The 22,191-nt window shown below is 43.4% G+C and overlaps 1 protein-coding gene across 5 annotated transcripts; it reads left to right on the top strand.

The window, feature by feature from the left end:
- The first annotated feature begins 388 nt into the window (after positions 1 to 388).
- On the top strand, positions 389 to 21,433 carry yjefn3 (YjeF N-terminal domain containing 3). 5 transcript variants are annotated; one of them, XM_061825221.1, is made up of 7 exons: positions 401 to 488; positions 1,992 to 2,119; positions 6,162 to 6,270; positions 13,509 to 13,619; positions 18,323 to 18,436; positions 19,714 to 19,864; positions 20,911 to 21,433. In XM_061825221.1, the coding sequence occupies exons 3-7, from the start codon at positions 6,196 to 6,198 to the stop codon at positions 21,105 to 21,107; spliced, it is 648 nt and encodes a 215-aa protein (XP_061681205.1). In that variant the 5' UTR covers positions 401 to 488; positions 1,992 to 2,119; positions 6,162 to 6,195; the 3' UTR covers positions 21,108 to 21,433. The 5 variants fall into 5 exon arrangements, with proteins under 5 accessions (XP_061681202.1, XP_061681205.1, XP_061681204.1 ...); XM_061825220.1 differs by having other exon boundaries at positions 1,992 to 2,160; XM_061825218.1 differs by lacking the exon at positions 1,992 to 2,119 and having other exon boundaries at positions 389 to 488; positions 20,911 to 21,432.
- The last annotated feature ends 758 nt before the right edge of the window (positions 21,434 to 22,191 follow it).

Genomic DNA, 22,191 nt, shown 5'->3' with positions numbered 1-22,191 from the left:
ATGTGAGAGTACGGCAAACACATTCATTAAAAGCTGCTTGGGATCACAGGTGAGTAGCGCTTACGATTGTAGAGAGACGGCAAGCGTCCTTAGGGGAGAGGTGCTTTCAGTGCACCCTGGGGGAAACCATCTTTTACCTGGGGGGGGGGGGGGGGGGGAAGAGGTGCAACAGGACCTGGTACTCAACTACAGTACAATAAACCAAGGGTAGAGTTGCGTACTTACGTGTTTAGTTCAAGATGATAAGGCCATTACAATAAGCAAAATACAGATTTATGTGGCAAATATATGGACACTGTCATGTGCAAGGCTTGGCCACGCCCCTCCTGGGTGTGGTGTCACCTCTGGCACCTGTCACCGGCCACAGCTGTTTTCCACGTGGACCATAATTAGACCATGTATTTAAGTTTGGAGTTTTGTCACTGCCAGTTCGTTGCCTTGTGTCAGTGCGTTGCGTTCACTGCCAGTTGGATTCTCCACCCTTAAGGGTAAGTGTAGTGTTGACTTATCCTCGTCACAGCGATTCTGTGCCCTTTGGCTAATCACGGCCCGTTATGTTCATTAGTTTGCGCCATAGTCATCTGACCTTGCTTTCCGTCTTTTGGACGCTGCCTAGCCTAGCCTAGCGTATCTGTCCCTCTGTCTTGTTTTGGTCTGCTTTTTGGTATCGACCTGTTTCCGAAATAAAACCACAGCCAACATTATGCCTCTGCCTGAGAGTCCTGCATTTGGGTCCGTTGAATATTCTATACTAGTGTCATTTTTATGGAACAAAGTGTTTGTCTGAGTTAGTTCCCTGGAGGAGTGTCCCACAAAAGTCTTAATAACTGGTGCCTGAGAAAAGTTATGGATCAACAGCGCTGCTCCCTGGTGGCAAAGCACACATTTTGACTTGAACTGAAAAAAACAAAAAACGGTAGCACTTTGGAACGTTGGTCGTAAATTGCGCGAACCGCTGTTTTCTTAGAGGGCCGTTATATGTGTGGACTGCGGTCACTAGATGAAGTTCAAGGGGAATTTATTGCCACAAAACTAAGACGCAGCAAGGGTGGAGGCCGTCTTTTTGAAAGGTCCAGGTGGGGGTCTGCGGCACTGAACACGTTTATGGAGCACTTTGTCTCCAGGAAGGCAGCATGGTGCCCGTCTTGCTAGCATATTGCCTCACTGTTGTGAGGTTCTGGGTTCGAATTTGGGCTTGAGCCATCATGCGTTGCGTTTGCTTTCTACATTCACAAAATATTAATGGTAGGTTGATTAAAGGGCCACATAAAATAACGTGGTGGGCCGGATCTGGCCCCTGCACTTCAAGTTTGAAAACTATGACATAGTGACTGAAATCTGATCCATCCATTTTCTTTGCCGCTTATCCTCACAAGGGTTATGGGAGTGCTGGAGGCTATGCCAGCTGTCAACGGGCAGGAGGCGGGGTACACCCTGAACTGGTCGCCAGCCAATCGCAGGGCACATGGAGACAGACAACAATCGCAATCACAATCACCCCCCAGGGGCAATTTTTAGTGTCCAATTAATGTTGCATGTTTTTGGGATGTGGGAGGAAACCGGAGCGCCCGGAGGAAACCCACGCAGGCACGGGAAGAACATGCAAACTCCACACAGGTGGGGTCGGGATTGAACCCAGATCCTCAGAATTGTGAGGCCAATACTTTACCAGCTGCCTGAAATCTGATATGGCAAAAAAATAATCATAATAAATTCAGCCTCCACATACTGTACAAGTAGTGGAAGCAGTACAAGCATGAGAAACAAATATTTGGAATGAGTTCTTACACTTCATGGAACAAATATTTGCGCTGTAAATGTAGTTCAGCGCTTCTGACCGTGTTTTGGCCCACCGGATCTCATTCGGTATCCCCAGTGATCCGATTTTGCCAGTAAAAGGCACCTTTAAATGTTCTCCGACCTTTTCCGTATTTTTATTTTATTTTATCTTTTTTTTTTTCCCCCTCCCCAAACGTTCCGACCCCCTCGAGGGGGGCCAAAGACAACAAGCGCCGGTGGCCTCGACGGTCCACGTGGTTTTGGTCTCCCTGGAGCCGGTGGGTTGAGGTGATCTTTGCAAAGATCAACTTGTCTCAGTCGCTCAGGAAACATCCCTGAGGTGAGCTGTGGGTGACAGCTGCCGCCGTTGCACTGGCACAGGTAAATGCCACGGGCCCCACTTGGATACACTAGCTTGCTTACACACAAACGCACACACTTGTGCCTTAAAGGAAACTAAAAGCAACACAAACAGGATTAGCACCGGCGGCACAGTCGCCAGGGAGTCACGAGTTACGCACGGCAACACACAAAATGAACCACCGCTCGACTCGTAACAACAACAACATTAGCAGACCGTCTTCAAGGTTAAAAGCGTGCAGCGTTATTACGCGAGGACATTTCAACAAAAGGGGAAAAGAAAGATTCAGATTGCCCCCGGGCGCCGACGTGGTAATTAGGTACGCTGAGCGATATCCAATTTTGAAAGCGTGTCAAAAATTCTGCCTATGGCGGAGAAAATTGTTATGCGTTGTGATTGACAAAGCTCAAAGGGGAATTCATTTAAAAATAAAGTGAAACATCTAACATGATGGAATACAAGTCATAAGGTCCCAAAGAAATTACAAAAACCAAAAAAAATCCCGTGGATTTTTTGCGATGCTATATTACACAGGTGTCAAACTCAAGGCCCGGGGGCCAGACCTGGCCCGCCACATGATTTTATCTGGCCCGCGAAGCCAAACCTACTGTCAATTTCCATGATTCTTGCAAAAAATCTGTATCAAAATTTCCAATTGTCATGTATCATAAATGAGAAAGTTGAGCTATTACAAGCATGTTTGTGTTACCAAATGTTGAAAAACACATTACCCTTGATTTCTGATTCCAAAACTAGTTTATAAATTCATGAAGTAAATATGATGAGATGATTAAATATTTTTGTTCCACAGTCACCGGAACAACAATGTGGCCCTTGAGAAAAATGAGATTGACAGCCCAGCCGTTTATGAATCTTTTATTCATCGTACTCCATGATAGTACCTGATGTTATTGTATTTATTTGTGCTTTTGTTTTGTTCAACCCTGGTCTTTACTGCTTGGTCAAAATTGCAAATGTTCTCAATTGATGTACCTGGATAAAGAAAGGTTAAAATAAATACATGTAAATACATAAATTGCGCAGTCTGTTTCCCCCCCCCCACGACGCGTTTTACTCTATACTACAAAAGCATACATTTTAAGCAAAACATAGATTTCTTTCTTAAATTATTTTATGATATAAAGTATTTAAGACAAGACAAGAAATAGGGTGTGTAACTGTAATTCTTAATACGTGGGGTACTTTATTCATCACCTGAAAAACCTATTTTATAAAATGTATACGATGTCTCCTTGAGTAGTTTATAGTGGTGAGAAAAATGAACATTAATAGCGCCGTGAAGGCAGAATATTTCATACGATTCTCATGATAATGCACAATATCATAACATCTTAATGAAGTGTCCAACCAGTGTAGAATGGAAAAGAAAAGCAATCTCAATGAGCTGCTGCGTTATTCCTTCTGTTTCCTCCCAACGGTCAGAAGGGATCAATTAAGGCCTCCAGCTGAGCGCGCGCGACTTATTTCATCAGCGACGAGATCAAGTGCGAACATCAACCACTAGATGGGTGTCGAAGGAAGGGAACGGCGTCCGCGGTGGGACTTCGGAGTCTGATGTCGAGGCCTGTGCCTCACCGACACAAAGAAAGAAAAGAGCATTGATGGTAAAAGCAGCGGCGTTAGTCATGCCGCCGCCACGCAGAGAGCAGCGCGGGGGCCCGTGTGAAGCGGATTACGCGTTCAGTCACCCGTACGGTGTAAAAAATGTTTTCTTTGTTCACTTCATTACTCACTCACATGGTCTTTTTTTTTTTTTTTTTTTTTTAAATCCACGACGACACTTGACTGAAGCTGCTGACCGGCAACAGACAGTCAAGAATGAACGCGCACTTTTTGGTTTTTGCCAATGACACTGCCATGCAATATTCATTTAATATTAGGGCCGAAGTAAGTGATGATACTGCGCCGTCTCACGTGTATATTTTTTGATTTCTTACCCTTTAATATGCTAAGGCATTTACAACAAAAATGACGGAGAAGCGGCAGTAAAACAGGTCAAAATTCATCTCAGGTGAAGACAACCGCCGTTTTTTTTTTGCTAGGCAACGGGATGACAACATTTCAATGAACCGTTTTAAAAAAAGATGGAAAGATTGCTACATTTACTCAGGAACAAATAATTTCTCATTACCTTGCTGAATCACGTGAGGGGGCTTTGAATTAGATCGAAACATCCCTCCATGCATTTTTGCGTCGCTTATCCTCATTTGTATTTTTGATTTCTTACCCTTTAACACGCGAAAGCGCATATTTTACAACAAAAATGTCCGGGAAGCGGCAGCAAAACGGGCCAAAATTCATCTCAGGTGAAGACAATTGCCATTTTTTTCACTAGGCAGGTGAGTGACGACAGTCATTATTTCCATGGAGCTTTTCAAAAAAAGATGGCAGCCTTGCTACTTTCACTATGTAATACATCATTTTTCATTACCCTCCTGAATCACGCAAGAGGGGTTTGAATTGGATTGAAACATCCCTCCATCCGACAGGTGGAGTGCAACCTGGACTGGACGCCACCTATTTGCAAGGCGCAAATAGTCAAACATTGACAAACAAGCATTTAGGCTCTATTAATTACCAAGCCGCCATCTTATAACAATAGAAAGAAATTCCATTTGTTTTTCGCAGGGTGTAAATTACTTGCGGATTTACATAATTAAAAATCCCATGACATCAACATGATGAATCTCTGGAATTACATGTCTGTACAGTGGTGCCTCGGTTCTCAAACACAATCTGTTCCAGAATGCCGGTTGAAAACCGAAGCGCGTTTTCCCATTACAGTGAATGGAAAATGAAATAATGCGTTCCAAGCCTAAAAAATTGTTTTCTTTAAAGTGTTTTTTAAAGCTTTTCCTGATTATAAACTGCATTGTAGAAATACATGTATAGTTTAAATATTTTATATAATCAAATAATTTCAGAAATATATTTATTTTTTTGCTTAAAATGTACACTTTTGAATTAGCATACACTAGGCTGGGAGTGGATTGCTGTATCTGTAGTGACTTTTATTAACAACAGTGCAGAATAAATTCAAACAAACAGGAATGAGGGGGGGAAAAAGGATTTATACAATTAATTAATTTAAGAAATATATTTCTTTAATTCTGTTACCAAGGCCAGTTTACTGGTACAGCGATGCCTCGGTTCTCGACCACAATCCGTTCCAGAAAACAGTTCTAAAAGTGAATTGTTCGAAAACCAAATTGATGTTTCCCATTGCAATGAATGGAAAAAGAAAAATGCATCCCAAACTTAAAAAATTAGGCAATTAAAGCATTTTTTTTACTTTTCCTGATAATAAACTGCACAGTAGAAATACATGTATAATTTAAATATCAAAATAATTTGGGAAATACATTTATTTTTTTGCTTAAAATGTATGCTTTAGCAGTAGAGCATACGAGGCTGGGAGTGCATTGCGCCTCTTCCTGCCTTCAGCCTCGTAGGACGACATCGCCTCCCTTCCTCGCCAACACTATCCCCAGCTAACTGCCGCTCGTTTGCGAAAATAAGAAGCAACTTTTCGACTTCCTCTAAGATCTGTGGCCTCTCCTTGGTCAACACGGTTGCTCCTTTAGCAACATCACTTGAGTTGAGGGCATCCTTGCGTTTCAGGATCATGCCGATCGTCAACTTCGCCATGCCATACTTCTTTGATAGCTCAGAAACACGCACACCAGATTTGTGCTGGACAATCAAAACCGTCTGGAAGTCGACAGTTTTACGCGCCACTTTCCTTTTTTCAGCACCAACAGTTCCACTGGACTTCTTTGGAGCCATGATCGGCGGTTAATATTGCTCAATTGGAGGAATTCGACGTCGTTTGCAGGTTTTTCGGGGGTGTGTTCGAAAACACAATGACAAATCGTCGTGGGTCCGCTGGTCGGGGTGTTCGAATACCGATTTTCGTTCGAAAACCGAGGTACCACTGTATTTCATTTCATTCAAAATGGCGTCTCGGGTGACAAACTGTGCCCTGTTCTGTGTTTTTTAGGAAAGGCGAGGCAAGCACCATCGAGACAGAACTCATGCGGGACTACAAGTTTGGACAACAGCAGCTCATCGAGATCTGGGGACACGCCTCCGCGCTCGCCGTCTCGAAGGTTTGCACTTTATCGTGTTTCAGCCGAGCACCAAAACGTCTCATCCATCCACTCCCACATATTTATGGAATAATATCTTGTTGAATTGTACCCAGAGTAACAAGATGAATGGAATATGTTTTTTTCATTTTTGAAATGATGACGGTATAGGTTATCATCCCTATATTCAACATGGCACAGAGATTTTCATTTTTTTTTAAATCATAAAATTGAAACCCTTGACAACTATAATGGTGCCTTGAGATACAACTGACTTAAGATGAGCAAATATTTGAAGTACAAGCACTTCAATGTGTTTATTGCCACTCCTTGTTGAAGTGTACTGTCAAACTAGAAGAACAAAAACAGTGATGCCTCGGTGAAAAAATAATGAAAATCATTTAAAACAGTGGTGCCTCTGTTCTCGACCACAATCCATTCCAGAAAACGGTTCGAAATGTGAATTGTTCGAAAACCGAATCAAAGTTTCCCATTACAATGCATGGAAAAAGAAATAATGCGTTCCGCCTAAAAAAATTAGTTTTTTTAAAAGCATTTTTTAAAAAGCTTTTCCTGTTAATAAACTGCATAGTAGAAATACATGTATAGTTTAAATATTTTATATAATAAAATCATTTCAGAAATGTTTTTTTGCTTAAAATGTACACTTTTGTATTAGCGTACGCTAGGCTGGGAGTGGATTGCCGTATCTGTAGTGACTTTTATTAACAAAAGCGCAGAATAAATTGAAACAGGAATGAGGGGGAAAAGGGGCTTTTATTTTTACAAAAAGTAACACACAAAAACATTCGTAAGTCGAGGTAAAACAAAAATGCAGAAATGCTTCAATAACTGTACGTATCAAATGTTTTCGGGGGGTGACTCGCCCCCTTTTAACAAAAAAAAAAACCCAAATCTAATGTCACTTGTTTCTGCCATCTCTTAAAAACATTTCTGAAGTGGCTCATCACGACGTCATTAAAATTTTGGAGTGCTCTGATACATTCCGATTTATTGGGGTGATGAAGTTCGACGAAATTCTGCATTTCGTTCCACTCGGCACTGATGGCTTTGATGTCAGCACTTGGGACAAACAACAGTCACTAGGGGACGTTCGAAAACCGAGGCTTTACTGTATATAGCTTTCCGCTAGCTTAAAGCTAACACAAAATGTGAAACACCATAGATGGGCTAATGGGCATCTATGTGGAGGTGTTATAACACGTCAAGCAACGGCTGTTTGAACACATATGTTGCATCGACACGTGTAGACAGAAAATGTAACAATTCTCAATGGTACATATTCTTTATCCTCTGCAAAAAATGAAAATGGATAATGTAGATTATTGAGTCAATTACAGCATCTGATGGAAACTCCTCTTCATCTGTCTGGATTAATTTATTATAGCGTTGCCAGGTGGCCAAGTAGCACACAATACATGAATTATGTTATTACAATATGTTTTCATGACATCATCGAGTCCAATTTAAAAATAGATAACAGAAATAATGTAGTTGCATAAGTGCGCACACCACCTTGAAACTAGGATGTGTTCAAAATGAATTCATATTCAAACTCATGTTGAATGAGCGTCACCATTTAAAGTGCTTCTGGTTGAGTGAAAAAAATACATTTGAAATGATTTTATTGGGTTTCTCCGGTCCTGACCGAACAAAATCTCCCAAACTCATGTGTGAAAATGTGACGTCATCCAATTTCTAGCCATAATTCCAAAACTCATCACCGTAAGAACAGCAAAGAATATGGTGGCGATCTGTTATCTATAAGACAGGCAGAGCGGCATCATCAGTCGCGAGGAGACAGGAAGCGTGCGAGTCAAACCGCCACATCCACTTCCCCTCTCAGTCCCGCTCCAGCGGCCAAGACGGCCATTTTCGCCCGAATGAACAAACACGGCGGCCGGACCGCAGCGCGCCACCGCTCGCATGACATCACCGCTGTTTGAAGACAATTACGGTCGCGGGAGACGCTCGACCGTCCGATTTGGCCCGTGTCGCCGTCGACCTCCTGCCGCTACTGTGTCCAGAAATACCGCGGCAATAACCCCCGCGCGCGTACACCTTCGCTTGCCAGACAGATTATAGGTTCTCCGTAAATCAATCCCTCCACCGCCGCCCGCGCTCAGCAGAACCAGACTGTGGGCTTCTGTACGGGTCCGAAGCCGCTCGTCACCCGAGTGGAGACGGCAGACGTTTTTGTTGCGCCGCAACAGTAAATCCTCACTTTACACAAGCTCACATGCTCCACTTTCTCATATAAAAACCCCTCCGGGACGGTCTTGAAGGATGACGGTACTTGTTGTCTTAAGGACCTGATAGTGTTTTCTCCAGACTCGATCGGAGGTGTAAACGCCTGCGTGCTATCCCCACGCCGGTCGTACAAACCTCGCTGGCGTTCCCTCTCTCGCTTTCGTGTTCTCATCGAGGGCTCGTTAACGTTGCGGTCGGACGCGCACTTTGACGGAACTAAATCTTTTTTGGGGTTTGAAGCGTGAATATGCGATCGCTAGGGTTCGGTTTTAAAAACTTTATCTGTTTGTCAGATGGCTGTGCTCGCTTCTACCTGGAATCTGTTTGGACATACGCTGAATAGGTGCCACAAGATGGCTTTGCTATTATAAAACCCTTGTAAATCTCTTCGCTTATGAACAACAGTCGAGTCACTGATCCACTTCTGATGTGTTCATATTTACATTAGAATCAAGTTTCCATATAAAAAAAATTATTTACAGTGAACCCCCATTTATCCTCCAGGATATATACCAGGCCCACTCGCAATATTTGAAAATCCTCAATTAAATGGGACCAAATGAATTGTTTCATAGTTTGTCCCGGCGCCACGGTGGATCAGCTGGTAAAGGGTCGCCATCGCAGTTCTGAGGCCCCGGGTTCGATCCCGGCCCAGTCTGTGCGGAGTTTGCATGTTCTCCCCGTGCCAGCGTGGGTTTTCTCCAGGCACTCCGGTTTCCTTCCACATCCCAAAAACATGCAACATTAATTGGACATTCTGAATTGCCCCTAGGTGTGATAGTGAGTGTGACTGTTTGGCGATTGGCTGGCAAGCAGTTCAGGGTGTACCCCGCCTCCTGCCCGTTGACAGCTGCGATAGGCTCCGGCACTCCCCCCGACCCTCGTGAGGATAAGCGGCAAAGAAAATGGATGGATGGATTTACAGTGACCCCCCCGTTTATCCTCCAGGATATGTACCAGGCCCACTCCCAATATTTGAAAATCCTCAATATAAAGGAACCAAATAAACTTACACATTACAATGAGAACATTTCTCATTTCAATGAGAAACCAGTTAGTTTTTTTAAATCCCCCCCCCCCCACTGTCCCTTTCGGGCCTCCGTATGTCCTCACTCTCTCTCTGTTAAGAAATGGGAGACCAATATATCACAGTTGTTCAATCTGTTGAAAAATTGGATTTCTGTGAAGCTGCGATTGATAAGAAAATGCCTGATTTTTACCATTCACGTAACATCTGCAAAACATCTACACATTTTCCACGATTGTTCTCAAGTGTTTAATAAAATGTGAAGCTTCATGTTGGAATTAATCACCAGTTCTGTTTATTAGTTTATGCCGAGCGTATTTTGTAATCGCGGTACGGCGCACGCATTAAATGCCAGCTACGCACTCGGCTCCCTTTATAGTGCTACACTCCTGACAATATTCAACCGATAATAGTTTCTCCAGTTCGTACGATACTTTTCAAACATCCTCCCGCTCGGATGAGCGGCTGACTTGAATAAGTGCCTGCGATAAAAGGAGGCGGTCGTCAAAAAGGGAAGACACAGACGTTCAAAAAGGAGCAAAGTGAGCGCCCAAACAAATGTAGTTGGATCATCCAAACACGCAACATTTGAAGCCGATATATTTTTTATGGCGGGGGGGGGGGAGACGAACTGTGCAAGCATGCGGCTTCACCAGCTGAACACACGACACGCGATACTTGTTTTTGTAAGTTTATTCAGCGCTACTGGGCTATTGACACATTCAAACACGGGCCTTGCATAAAAATAATAATATAATCTCTCTCTCTCTCTCTCTCTCTCTCTCTCTCCCCCCCCTTAACGTTACTTAATTTTGGTGTCTGCGCTCATCCCTCTCCAAATCTCCTGCTGGTTCCCCATAGCTGTGGAAAATTATTTGCCCTCCTCCTGATTTCAAATTATCAAAACAATTTTAATGTCACCCAGAGACAATCCAAGAGAAGTGATTGATTTCAGTTATTGGACCTGTTATTAGGTTTGGGGGTGGGGTGCAATTACCTTTTCACAGAGGGTCAGAAAGGTTTAGATTTTTTTTTGTGTGCCTTAATAAATTAAATTGTCATTTGAAAACTGCACTTTGGATTTCCTTGGGTTATCTCTGAATTATATTAAAATTGATTTGATGATTTGAAATCTTTGTGTGTGATGGATACGGATATGCAAAAAGAAATAATCAGGAAGGAGGTGAATACTTTTTCATGACACTGTATGTAAGGGCGAAGACAAAAGGCTTTAATCCAATAGCGTATTAATCATTGTAATAATTATTTATTATTTAGATTAATTTAAATAATTTTAGACTAATATTGCTTGAAAAATAAATATCATGGCTAAGATGTTGTAATAGTGTAAACGGTTTAGCACAATGCCAAAGGAATTAGTGGGTGGAAAGTACAAATAATGGAGACAACGGAAGTGTTATGAAAAGCCTGCCAATTCACAGGCAAACAACAACAAACGCCAATTTTCTCTGCTGAAAATTTTCACAACTAAAACGCTGTAAGTAACGCAAAACCATTTAGCATAGTGCATGATTTTGGCCGCTGGAACGGATTAATAGCGTTTAAATTTATTTCAGTGGGGGAAACTTACTTGAAATACAGTAAAGCCTCGGTTTGCGAATGTCCTCATTTTCGAACGAAAATGTCAAGATTTTTTTTTTTCTTCTGTTTTTGAACGGCAATCAGTGCTAACTACAACATAATGCGCAAACAGCTGACCCACCCACGACAGGCTTTGTTATTGTCTATTCGAACGCCCCCCCCCCCCGAAAAAAAACAGGAAATGACATAACACCCAGCGCAATCAGCGCACTTTAGTTATTTTGTACAACGCAGCCTCTGTACACAGACGTGTACCGGTGGTGACTGTTGTTCTTCTTCTTATCGAGGACTACCATATTAACCTCCCAATTGTGGCTCCAAATAAAGCAAGTTGCTTGTTTAAAGTCATTCTGCACTTTTGCGAATAAAAAAAAAAAGTTTACAAGGTTGGGTGCCAAGTCGCTACAGATACAGCAATGCACTCCCAGCCTAGTGTACTCTACTACCAAAGCATTCATTCTATATTTCTTTAATTGTTTCATTATATAAAGTATTTAAACTATACATGTATTTCTACTATGCAGTTTATTATCAGGAAAAGCAACAAAAAAAAAAAAACCCTTTAAAAAGTCACATTTTTTTTAGGCTTGGAACGCATTATTTCTTTTTCCATTCATTGCAATGGGAAACATCGATTCAGTTTTCGAACAAATCACTTCTCGAACTGTTTTCTGGAACGAATTGTGGTTGAGAAACGATCCACTTACGAGGGGGGGGTGTTAATGTACTTGTAACCCACATAAAGTATACAATGCAGCGTATCAATTCCTTCCTCCATGAGTTAAAAATGCTGTCAACGAAATTCACAAGTGGAGGTAGTAAGGCTGCCGGTACTGAAAAACAGAAAGCTCTGCGTAAAACTGTCGACTTCAAGAAAGAATTGATAGTCGAATACGAATCTGTTGTGCGTGGTTCTGAGTCGCTACAGATACGGCAATGCACTCCCAGCCTAGCATACTCTACTACTAAAGCATACATTTTAAGCAAAAAATAAATATATTTCTTAAATTATAACGGAGGCCCCGTAGCTCAGTGGTTAGAGCACTGGTTTGGTAAACCAGGGGTTGTGGGTTTGTATCCTACTGGGGCCTCCACTCCCTGAGAAGGGTTGCGTCAGGAAGGGCATCCAGCGTAAATATTGTGCCAATGCGTTCATCTGAGATGATACGCTGTGGTGACCCCGAAAGTGACAAGCCGAAAGGAAAATAACTGAAATTATTTTATTATATAAAGGATTTAAACTATACATGTATTTCTACTATGCAGTTTATTATCAGGAAAAGCGAAAAAAAAAAATGCTTTAAAAAGTCAACTTTTGTTTTAGGCTTGGAGCGCATTATTTCTTTTTCCATTCATTGCAATGGGAAACATCGATTCGGTTTTCAAACAATTTGCACCGGATCCTCAAACGGATTGCGTTCGCGAACCGAGTCATCGCTGTATCAGTAAATCAGGGTACCGCTATATTCTCACTTTACTGTCGGCCATTTGAGTATGTAAAACGATTGACCAGTAACTGATATACGTGAAAATAAACTGTGCCATTAGAGTTACGAGTATACTTGTCACTTGTAGTGTTATTTAGGTATGGGCTGACGAGTTATTGGAAATGAAGTGCATTTATTGGAGTTTTGCGGCGTAACACCATCTGCCCCCGCGGCTCCCGAGGGCCACGGGGGCCTGCTCTGTTTTTCCGTCGAGACCGTGCCATGATGGAGATAGCGGCTGCCGTCTCTTCTGCTCGGATTCTCCGCTCGTGTTAAATGGGATCCAGAGGGAGATGACCCATTTTTACCAAATGACCTTCTTATTATTAATAGGTGGAGAAGTAAAATTCTTTATTTGTAGCCCATTTACCGGTAGTGGTCAAAGCCAAAATGTGAAGCCAGACTTTTTTTTTTTTTTTTTTTTTAAAACCTGCACGAAATCTTTAGATGTTTTTTAAATGTCGTTGAAAGCACTACACGGGATTTTACCTCAGGTGAACTACAGATTATGCCGCAATTTTCTATTTTTTTTTTATTTTTATTTTTTTAGAGCGGGACAGGATTTGTTGGGGCCACACTGTTGCCACCCACAGCATATGGCTTGATTTAATAGCCGACGGTGGTTATTTTTGATTACAATATCACCATAGAAAAAGCGATATCTATAGAAGCATACCACTGTAAAGGCCTTTCCTCGAGATAACGAGCCAAGCACACCGACGGGCTGGCACGGGTGCGGATCACGATACAGCGCGGAAGAATCCTTTAAGCCTGATGGCTACAAACTGCATTCTTCTTTCTATTTTTCCTCCCCTCCGAGCCTTTTATCCTTGTTTCTAAGCGTCAACTTTCTATTTGTGATTTTCCTCCAGGCCTACCCTCTCAATTCTTTAGCGAAGAAGCAGCCGACCGTGCTGGTGATCTGCGGGCCAGAACAGAACGGCTCCATCGGGCTGGTGTGCGCGCGACACCTGCGCATGTTTGTGAGTATGAAGCGAAACTGTGCACACCCCAAAAGTTGAGCTGCGTGTGTAGGATTCAAGACGAGGAAAGTGATTGGTCAATGGCGAATTTGCGCTTGGGGCAAGTGGGTTCGTGCCCCACCAGATTTTTTTTTTTACATTTATGGCGGCACGGGGCTGTATCTGGTTAAATCGTTGGTCTCACAGTTCTGAGGACTGGGGTTCAAATCCCGGCGCTGCCTGTGTGGATTTTGCATGTTCTCTTCGTGCCTACGTGGGTTTTCGCTGAGCACTCCGGTTTCCTCAAACTTCTCAAAATCTTGCATTCATTAGAGACACTGAAGGATGTACCCTACCTCCTCCTCGATGATAGCTGGGATAGGCTCCAGCACTACCGCTACCCTTGTGAGGATAAGCGTCTAAGAAAATGGGTGGATGGAAAATAGTGGATATCGTATAGATTCTACGGGGTTATGTAAACCCAAGTACAACTGTACCTATTAATCTGACGATGACAGTGGTTCCCAAAGTCAACCCGGGCCCGGACCCCCAGTGAGTCGTTCAAAAAGCCCCCGGACCCCCAACCTCAACTTTCGCCAATAATGTAGTGTTGGACACAGCTATGGTACAAAGAAATACTAAATTTTAGTGGCTCACGTGCTCTTGCTTTTTATCTTTGCACAATAAATCAAAACGTGGTTCAACGCTGGAAAGGGCAATTCTCACATCATGATTGGGTTACAGATTTCGTTTTTTCGTCTTCACATCACGGACCCCCCTTGGAAAGACGTTTTTCACCCCCCTGGGGGTCCGTGGACCCCAATTTGGGAACCACTGGACTAAGGAATCCGACTACTACACCGCAAGCATCTTGGCCAGGATTGTGGTCAAAATCTACGAGGTTCTTTCTCTGATACAAAGCAATACCCACGACGAGTACGCTTGAGTGCAAATTGTCACCAGTAAGGAAGCGGCTCTTCGTGTCTACGTGGGTTTTCTCCGAGCACTCTGGTGTCCTCCAACTTCTCAAAAACATGCATTCATTAGAGACTCCAAAGGTATCCTACCTCCTGCCCCAATGATAGCTGAGATAGAACTGGAACCTATTCCAGAACTCCCGTGGCCCTTGTCAGGATAAGCGGCTCAGAAAATGGGCAAAAAGAAAAAGTTGGTGACGTGGGTTTTCAGAAGCCAGAACAATCAAAGGCCATACCTCATCCCAGTTCAAAAAAAATCACTGCAGACCTAACGCTTCAGTTCCAGAGACCACATTTGAGTAACCCGAAGAGGTTTATAAGCATAGCATAGTCTCAAAACCAAACCACATTTCTGACCCTTGTTATACAAAATGGAGTGTAATGGATGGACGCCGACATTCTGGATGTTAAGCATGCTAATGGATGCTGCTGACATCGCCAACTTCTGGCCTGGCATACACATTACAGCTTTTTCTCAGTTTTCGTTTCTGACAACGTTTGTCGTCTTGACATGAACAAAAGCCTGTGAATGTTTCGTGGTCACTGATGTGTAAGCGTATCCAAGGGGCAATTACTGTGGTTTTCCTGCTGCGTCGCTTAACCGCCATACCTGAGTAGTTGGCTATCCATATAAAAAAAACCCACACATGATCACTAATTTTCCTCCGAATCTTCTCGACGACGAAAAAAACCCCAACTCTTAACTTGCATCAGGTTTAACAGGCCGTCCCAGCATATAACGCGAGCCCCCCCCCAAACGTCTCCGAGTAGTTACCCCCGTTCCGCTCTCGGCGAGAGCGCTCAGACAGTCCTGACATCACGCCGTTGTTACTCTCGTTAATGCCGTCTGCACGTGAGCCTGACGTCGTCAGCGTCACGTCTGCCCGTCGGGCCTCGCGCTCCCTGAAATTTCAAAACAAATTATTATTTTTTTTGGGGGGGGGACGCCAGTCGGAGGATATCAAAAACAAAACCGAAAACAGAGATATGGATCTTTGCTTTTTTTTTTTTTTTTATTTACAGTTGAATTGAGGCGCGTACTTTTCCATATGGCTGGTCTGAAAGCCACAATTTATTGGTGGTTAAAACTGTAGCAGATTGGCTATACAAAATAAACTATATTACACAATCGTACCTCAAAAGTAAATACTTTAACTCATCGCTTATGTCGCCATCTTTTCTACATTTTCTTGAAAAGCATTTTTTACTGTTAGTGTTTATCCTTTCTCACATACGTTTTGCTCCTCTGGATCCGAACTCGTCGTAGTTTTCTCCAAGTGCAGGAACTTGAGCACTTTAGCCCTAGCAACACTGCCCTGCTGCCAGAGTGTGCGTTGATCGTAGCGGGTTGTGACTCATGTCAGCTGGAAGACACTTGGGCACACACGTGAGCATGGCCACTCATCTTTCATTTTTTCCCAATTTTAATTTACCCACTTTTGCTTGCTTTGTTGTTTGGTTTGTTACTGGGTTTCTGGACTAGATGCACAAATAATGGACAAGAAAACGTCTTTCTGATCAGGAGGACTTGAGAGACTGGCCCGTTACAGTCTCCAAACATGTTCTGAACCGGCCTCTCGTCTACTCTTTCTTAGTGATGAAGAATTTCAATTAAAACTCGGCCTGGTTGTTTTCATTTTTGAGACTATGTTAGCGCAGAACCTCGAAAGCTATTCCATCCTTGCAAGATTCTGGTGATTCAGAACCCTGGTTTAAAAAAACTGCGACACCGGTACTATACCAGATTTTTTTTGTGTGTAAAATGTATCTGCTTGTCTGTTCCGACAATCTGCAGATTAAAAGTACTCCCTCCGTGCATCCATTTTCGGAGCCGCCTATCCTCACAAGGGTCACGGGAGCGCTGCAGCCTGTCCCGGCTGTCGTCGGGCAGGAGGCGGGGTACACGCTGAGCTGGTTGCCAGCCAATCGCAGGGCACATGGGGACAGACAACAACCACGCTCACGAGGCAATTTAGAGTCTCCGAAGAATGCATGTTTTGGGGATGTGGGAGGAAACCGGAGTCTCCTTGTGATCAGTGCACATGTGCATATACTTTGGAACATCCCCATCCACGCTTCAACTTGTTGTCATTCGACAATTTGTCGCCGAGCATTCATGTTCGCTTTGGACGTCTCAGAAAGACGAACGCAGCAAACCTACATATATGTGTATATGTTTTTATCAACTTTTGTTTTAAGGTTAGGGTTAGGATATAACGTACATGAGCTCCCTCTATGTAGAAGAAGGGGAACTATGAAGACCGGGCGATTTCCCAGTAAGCGTCTGCTATGTACCCAGTGTTCCCATGACAGTAACGCATGCGCATTAATCACAAGGAGACTTTTCAGCACGGGGGAGCGCTCCCACCGTCACACCGGGATTCGAACCCCTGTTCTCAGAACTGTGAATGAGCGAATACATAAAATCTACAGCCATATGGCATTCCCACAAACAGCCATGTTGAAATCACACACATTACAGAGATTTAAGAAAATCAAATTTACGGTAGTCAAAAAAAATAAAATCAACAAAAAAAAAAAAACTGTGATATGCTTTGGGAAAGGTGGAGTTAACCAAGCTGTTGCATAGGAGTGAAACTATCAAAACAAATTATTCACTATGTAATGATAATGGGGTAGTGGTACACACGCCTGCCTTTGGTGCGGGCAGCGTGGGATCGATTCCCACTCAGTGATTGTGTTGATATCTTCCCTGTGACTGACTGACAACCAGTTCAGGGTGTCGTCTGCCTTTTTTTTCCCGAAGCTAGCTGGGATGGGCTCCAGCTTTCCTGCTACCCTTGTGAGGATAAGCGGCTTGGATAATGACATGACATGTCTGTCTATGCACAGCGGAGAGTTTCACATTATTGCAGGTAGTCTGGCGCAGCGATAAAGGGGAGCTTTCATTGTATATCATGTACGGTATGTCACTACTAGAACATCTTGTGCTTCTCTTTATTTTTTGGGTGGGGGTGCGGTGTGGCAACAATTTCTGATCCACCATGTTCCAATATTGCAATATTGACGTCTCATGACCGCAATAAACGCTGGGAAAGTGCAAGTGGCGTCTCATCGGTGGATTCTTGCACGAAGGAGGTCGTATAGAACAAACGCGCGGCGAGCAGCGTTCAAGGTCTTGTGAGTAATGTGGCAGCTGCTGCCACTCTTGTACTAAACTGCAGTAACTACAAACAGACAATTGTTTACAGTTATTTGGAACACGGAGTGCAAAAATATCCTTGGGCAAAGAGCCACGTGCTGCTTCACCGAGTCTCCGTATACGGCGGTATCCGATCACACGTACATTTCCATGACAGCAAAACTTGAACGTCTATCAGCAGACGTTTCAACGATCTGATTGAAACGACACCCGCGGCTTTTTTTGCACCGTGTGAATCCACTCGTCCAAGAGACGGGGGGTCACGTGCCTGTTTAAAGATTTGTACGAAGGTGAAAGATCACAGGTGCTTCCTGCCGAACATTCGAGACATTTGGTTTAGTGGGCGTCTGGATTTCTACTCTCGCTTCTATAAGGCAGACATTCGCTCAGGATCAGACAGCAGAAAACCGCAAGTGCCGAACGTTGGGTCGACGTACGTGTGTCTGGCTACCGACCCGATGTACAGTCCACCATTTGTCAAAAAATAATAATAATCACAGGCTGTTGGCTTGAGGGTAACAGAAAAAACCCACACTCCCCACCCCCTCCATGCTATTTCCCTCTGTTTGTTCTCTTCTACTCAGGAATACGAGCCCACCATCTACCACCCAAAGCGATCCCCCCACAGTCTGCATCAGGATTTCACGGTTCAGTGCGAGAAGATGGACATCCCGTTCCTCTCGTATCTCCCCACAGAGGTCAGCGCCGTCTTCGCTGCTTTCGTTTTTCCTGCTCTTGAACAACTTCAATCAGCATTCATCAAATCGTACTTTGCTCGTCGCATTCGGGAAACAAAAAGCAACTTTAACTCTGACAATCACTAAATTTCCATTGAGCACAAGAAAAATATTCATATTGTAGAAACAATCAACTTTCGTTCCCTTAACTGAGTTTTTCAGGCAGTTCAAGCAGTGAACAATTTCACTTATTTCTGTTTTGCTAAAAGGGTCGACCGGCAAAATTTTTGTGAAAGCATTTTTGCCGAGTCCTTGTATGCAACATTTCTGTTTTGATATTTCTTTAACTGTAAAACCAATTTCAAAAGCCAAACTTTAACTCCGCAGCGACAAGTATAATAACGTCTACTTTATGAACGGTACAATGTACAGTAAATTTAATTGTCACAAAAATTTGCCAGATCAAAACAAAAGTCAGTTCCATTGAAGTTTACCTCGTTATTAATTCAAATTAGGTACAATGAACCCCCACATATTAGTGGTTTTGGTGTTCTCAATTTTTTGGTCCGCCATCATTGACGGAAAAAAGTATTTGCTGTTTTTGCTCGGGCCCAAACCATCCATCCATCCATTTTCTACTGCTTCTCTGCATCATGTCACGGGGGAAGTAGCTTCACCAGGGATACCCAGACTTCCCTTTCCCCAGCCACTTCTTCCAGCTCTTCCGGAGGGATCCCGGGGTTTTCCCAGGCCAACCGAGAGACGTAGTCTCTCCAGCGTGTCCTGGGTCATCCCCGGGGTCTCTTTCTTGTGGGACACGCCACGAACACCTCACCAGGGAGGCATCCGGAGGCATCTGGATCAGATGCCCCGGCTACCTCATCTGCCTCCTCTCAATGCGGAGGAGCAGCGGCTCGACACTGAGCCCCTCCCTGATGACAGAGCTTCTCACTCTATCTCTAAGGGAGAACCCAGAGACCCTGCAGAGAAAACTCATTTCAGCCAAAACCATGTCAAATATAAAATATTGTTTTGGTGACACAACGCTATGTTTAAATAAGTGGAGAAGCTTCATTTAGTCAGGCCATAACCTTGTCTAAAAGGGGGGGGGGGAGTTCTTTGCAGCCATCATGTGGCATCCATAGGCAATATAAACCTTTTCAGGTGGGGGGGTCGGTTACGATCAGTCACTATACATCGTTCCGAACCCCTTTTCTAGTGAAACTATTTCCATTCCAGCCTTGGAACTGTTTCATATAAGGAATTAAGTCAGCCTTAGGAAGGTATGGTTTTCACAGGTCCAGCTCATAAACGACGCCTACAACCTAGTGATTGACGCCATGCTGGGCCCCGAAGACGACGCCCTCGACGTTAAGGAGCCTTACGCCGGGATTCTGGTGACCCTAAAGCAGATCAAGATCCCCATAGCCAGTGTGGACGTGCCCTCAGGTGAGTATTGACCAATGATAGAACAAAGAGGCTTCTGGCAGGTCTCTGGGGTTCTGGTTTTCCGAGTGTCAAGGCGCACGCCAAGGGTAAATCGGCTACAGTCAGCACAGTGTGAGCTCATCATACTTAACTAAACACAACTAGCTCTGCATCGGGTGCACAAAACCACTTGGCTCCAGAATGTAAACCTCTTAAATTAGGATAAAGTATGTCCCCGAACTCACAGACTGTGTGCACCCCTATATTCAGTATTTTGGTCCACAATGAGCCAATCACAGTTTTTTCTTACTAGATAACATTTGCCAGGTTTAGAGAAAGTTGACTGTGTTGGAAAGATGACTCAGACAACAGGCATTGTATAAATAAATGGAAGAACAAGTACTTTTTTCTGATTCTTCTGGAAGCAAGTGAGACCACGACTTTTGTGAAAAGCGGGAACATTAAGCGGAACGAATCCCTTGACAAAGCATATCCACTGAAGTCAGAGACAGAAGACGCGAGGTAAGCAAAGTGACAGCCCAGTACGGTATAAATATATGACAAACAGGCCAGCAAAGAGAAAATGAATGGTCTCTCCAGAGACGGTGGACTTTCGGAATAGACTGTCGGTCTTCAAGGGACCTTGACTCAATCTGGACCCTGGACGCGATCGACCATTTGAAGACATCCACTTTGGCGATTATGCTATTAGGCTAATGAAAGGGAACAGTTTTGAAATGAAACCCTCAAGACAATTTGCGGTCAAATTGGGTCGTTCCTCTGAAGGAAGCTTCCAGGAGTGAGCGGAGCACCAAGACTCCTTTCAGGCCAAGAGGCCCTACGCAGCGCAGTAACCGAGGGTATCCAATATCTCTAAGAGTGGCGAGAGGCTACATGAGTCAGTAAGCAGGAGTGCAATATATCATCTTTATGAAGGTTCCCCGTTTTCCAGGAAGGGAAGACCTAATTTTAGCCTTTACCGATCGTGGTCTGGGTGGGGAAAAGTGGGTAATCTAAGCCCCCTTCCAAATCCTCATGTGCTTATCCAACCTCCTCTTGTTCTTCAGGTTGGGATGTTGAAGAGGCAGGTCAGGACGGGATAAACCCGGAAGTGCTCATCTCTCTGACAGCACCCAAGAAGTGCGCTACGAGTTTCTCGGGGAAACATTTCTTGGCCGGACGCTTCCTGCCTTACGATATCCAGAAAAAATATGACCTGAACCTCCCAGAATACCCGGGAACAGACTCTGTTATTGAACTGTGAAGCTCGAGACGGAATTTGGGAGCAGCACTTGTTTCGCATTGTACTGATGAGAACAAATCATGTCTCGGTCGTGTTTTTAGGAGTAGGAGGATTTAGAACCTGTGATCTGGTGTCTTTTTAGGGGTATGCTTGAGGTGTTTCTGTATCAGTCTCCGCATATGAACTGTAGCATAATATATGTTGGATTTATTTAACAAAAGAGTTTTATTTCACCAAACCTATTCTTGTTTGATACTGAAAAGTACAACTTTTTTTTTTTTTTGTCATAATAGCAATATTTTTTTGTTCTGTTTGCTTTTACAAAACCGGTTCTTGTTGTCTGATAATAAAATGTGAATTTAAAAACAGATTTGCGTTTTTGTCATTGACCTTGATATGATCAGTGGAAAGCTTCGGTTCAAAAGCAAATATTTTCACGGCAGCAGTTTTAACCCAACGTGATTCCCAGGTGGCCCCTTTGCGATGTCTGTCATGCCAGTGGAATCCGAACAAAATGTGGATTTGGAGATTCAAAATAGATGCATGTGATCATATCAACGATATCATTGAGAAATATACTGGCAGTAAAGTATTGAACTCGTGACAAGGACTAAATCTCTTGAATGACTGTGAGAAAATTAATTGGTTAATTGCTAATTTTTGGGGTAATATAACAGGGTTGGGGTTAGATGTGACGTGATTTCTCTTGTGGATAATTGTGGATTAACATTTGTGCATTGTAAAAAAAAAAGGAAAAAAATATAATGACAATGACCCTGTTGTCTGGTTTTATACTGTCCAGACTGTACCCTGTAAATGAAAACACAGGATAGGACAGGAAGAGAACAGGACAGTGGTAGTGAACCTGGCGGTGCATTTGGGAAATTGGTAGGAGTGGCTACGCTGTCGTACACCACATGTGGAATAATGTCATTTTCAAAACGGGAAAATACCAAGCTATATTTCACCAATGCGCCAGACTATGCAAAGAGCCCATTGCTTCAGGATCTAATTTATCATGAATATGATAATAATAAAACTGAAAATAATTAAAAATGTGTTATTTAGAACAAAAAAAAATGTCTACCCAAACAATCAAACAACC

The sequence above is a fragment of the Syngnathoides biaculeatus genome, chromosome 7 (genome assembly GCF_019802595.1).
Source record: "Syngnathoides biaculeatus isolate LvHL_M chromosome 7, ASM1980259v1, whole genome shotgun sequence".
Taxonomy (NCBI): domain Eukaryota; kingdom Metazoa; phylum Chordata; class Actinopteri; order Syngnathiformes; family Syngnathidae; genus Syngnathoides; species Syngnathoides biaculeatus.
The sequence above is the reverse complement of the archived record's forward strand: the minus strand, read 5'-3'. Positions and strand labels throughout refer to the sequence as shown.

What these genes read in the sequence shown, in the direction of transcription:
- yjefn3 (XM_061825217.1), top strand. Translation starts at nt 6,025, where the DNA reads ATGACAAATCGTCGTGGGTCCGCTGGTCGGGGTGTTCGAATACCGATT. An exon ending in CGCGACACCTGCGCATGTTT is followed by an intron (nt 13,620 to 18,322) that starts GTGAGTATGAAG and finishes TCTTCTACTCAG; the next exon opens with GAATACGAGCCCACCATCTA. An exon ending in CAGTGTGGACGTGCCCTCAG is followed by an intron (nt 19,865 to 20,910) that starts GTGAGTATTGAC and finishes CTTGTTCTTCAG; the next exon opens with GTTGGGATGTTGAAGAGGCA.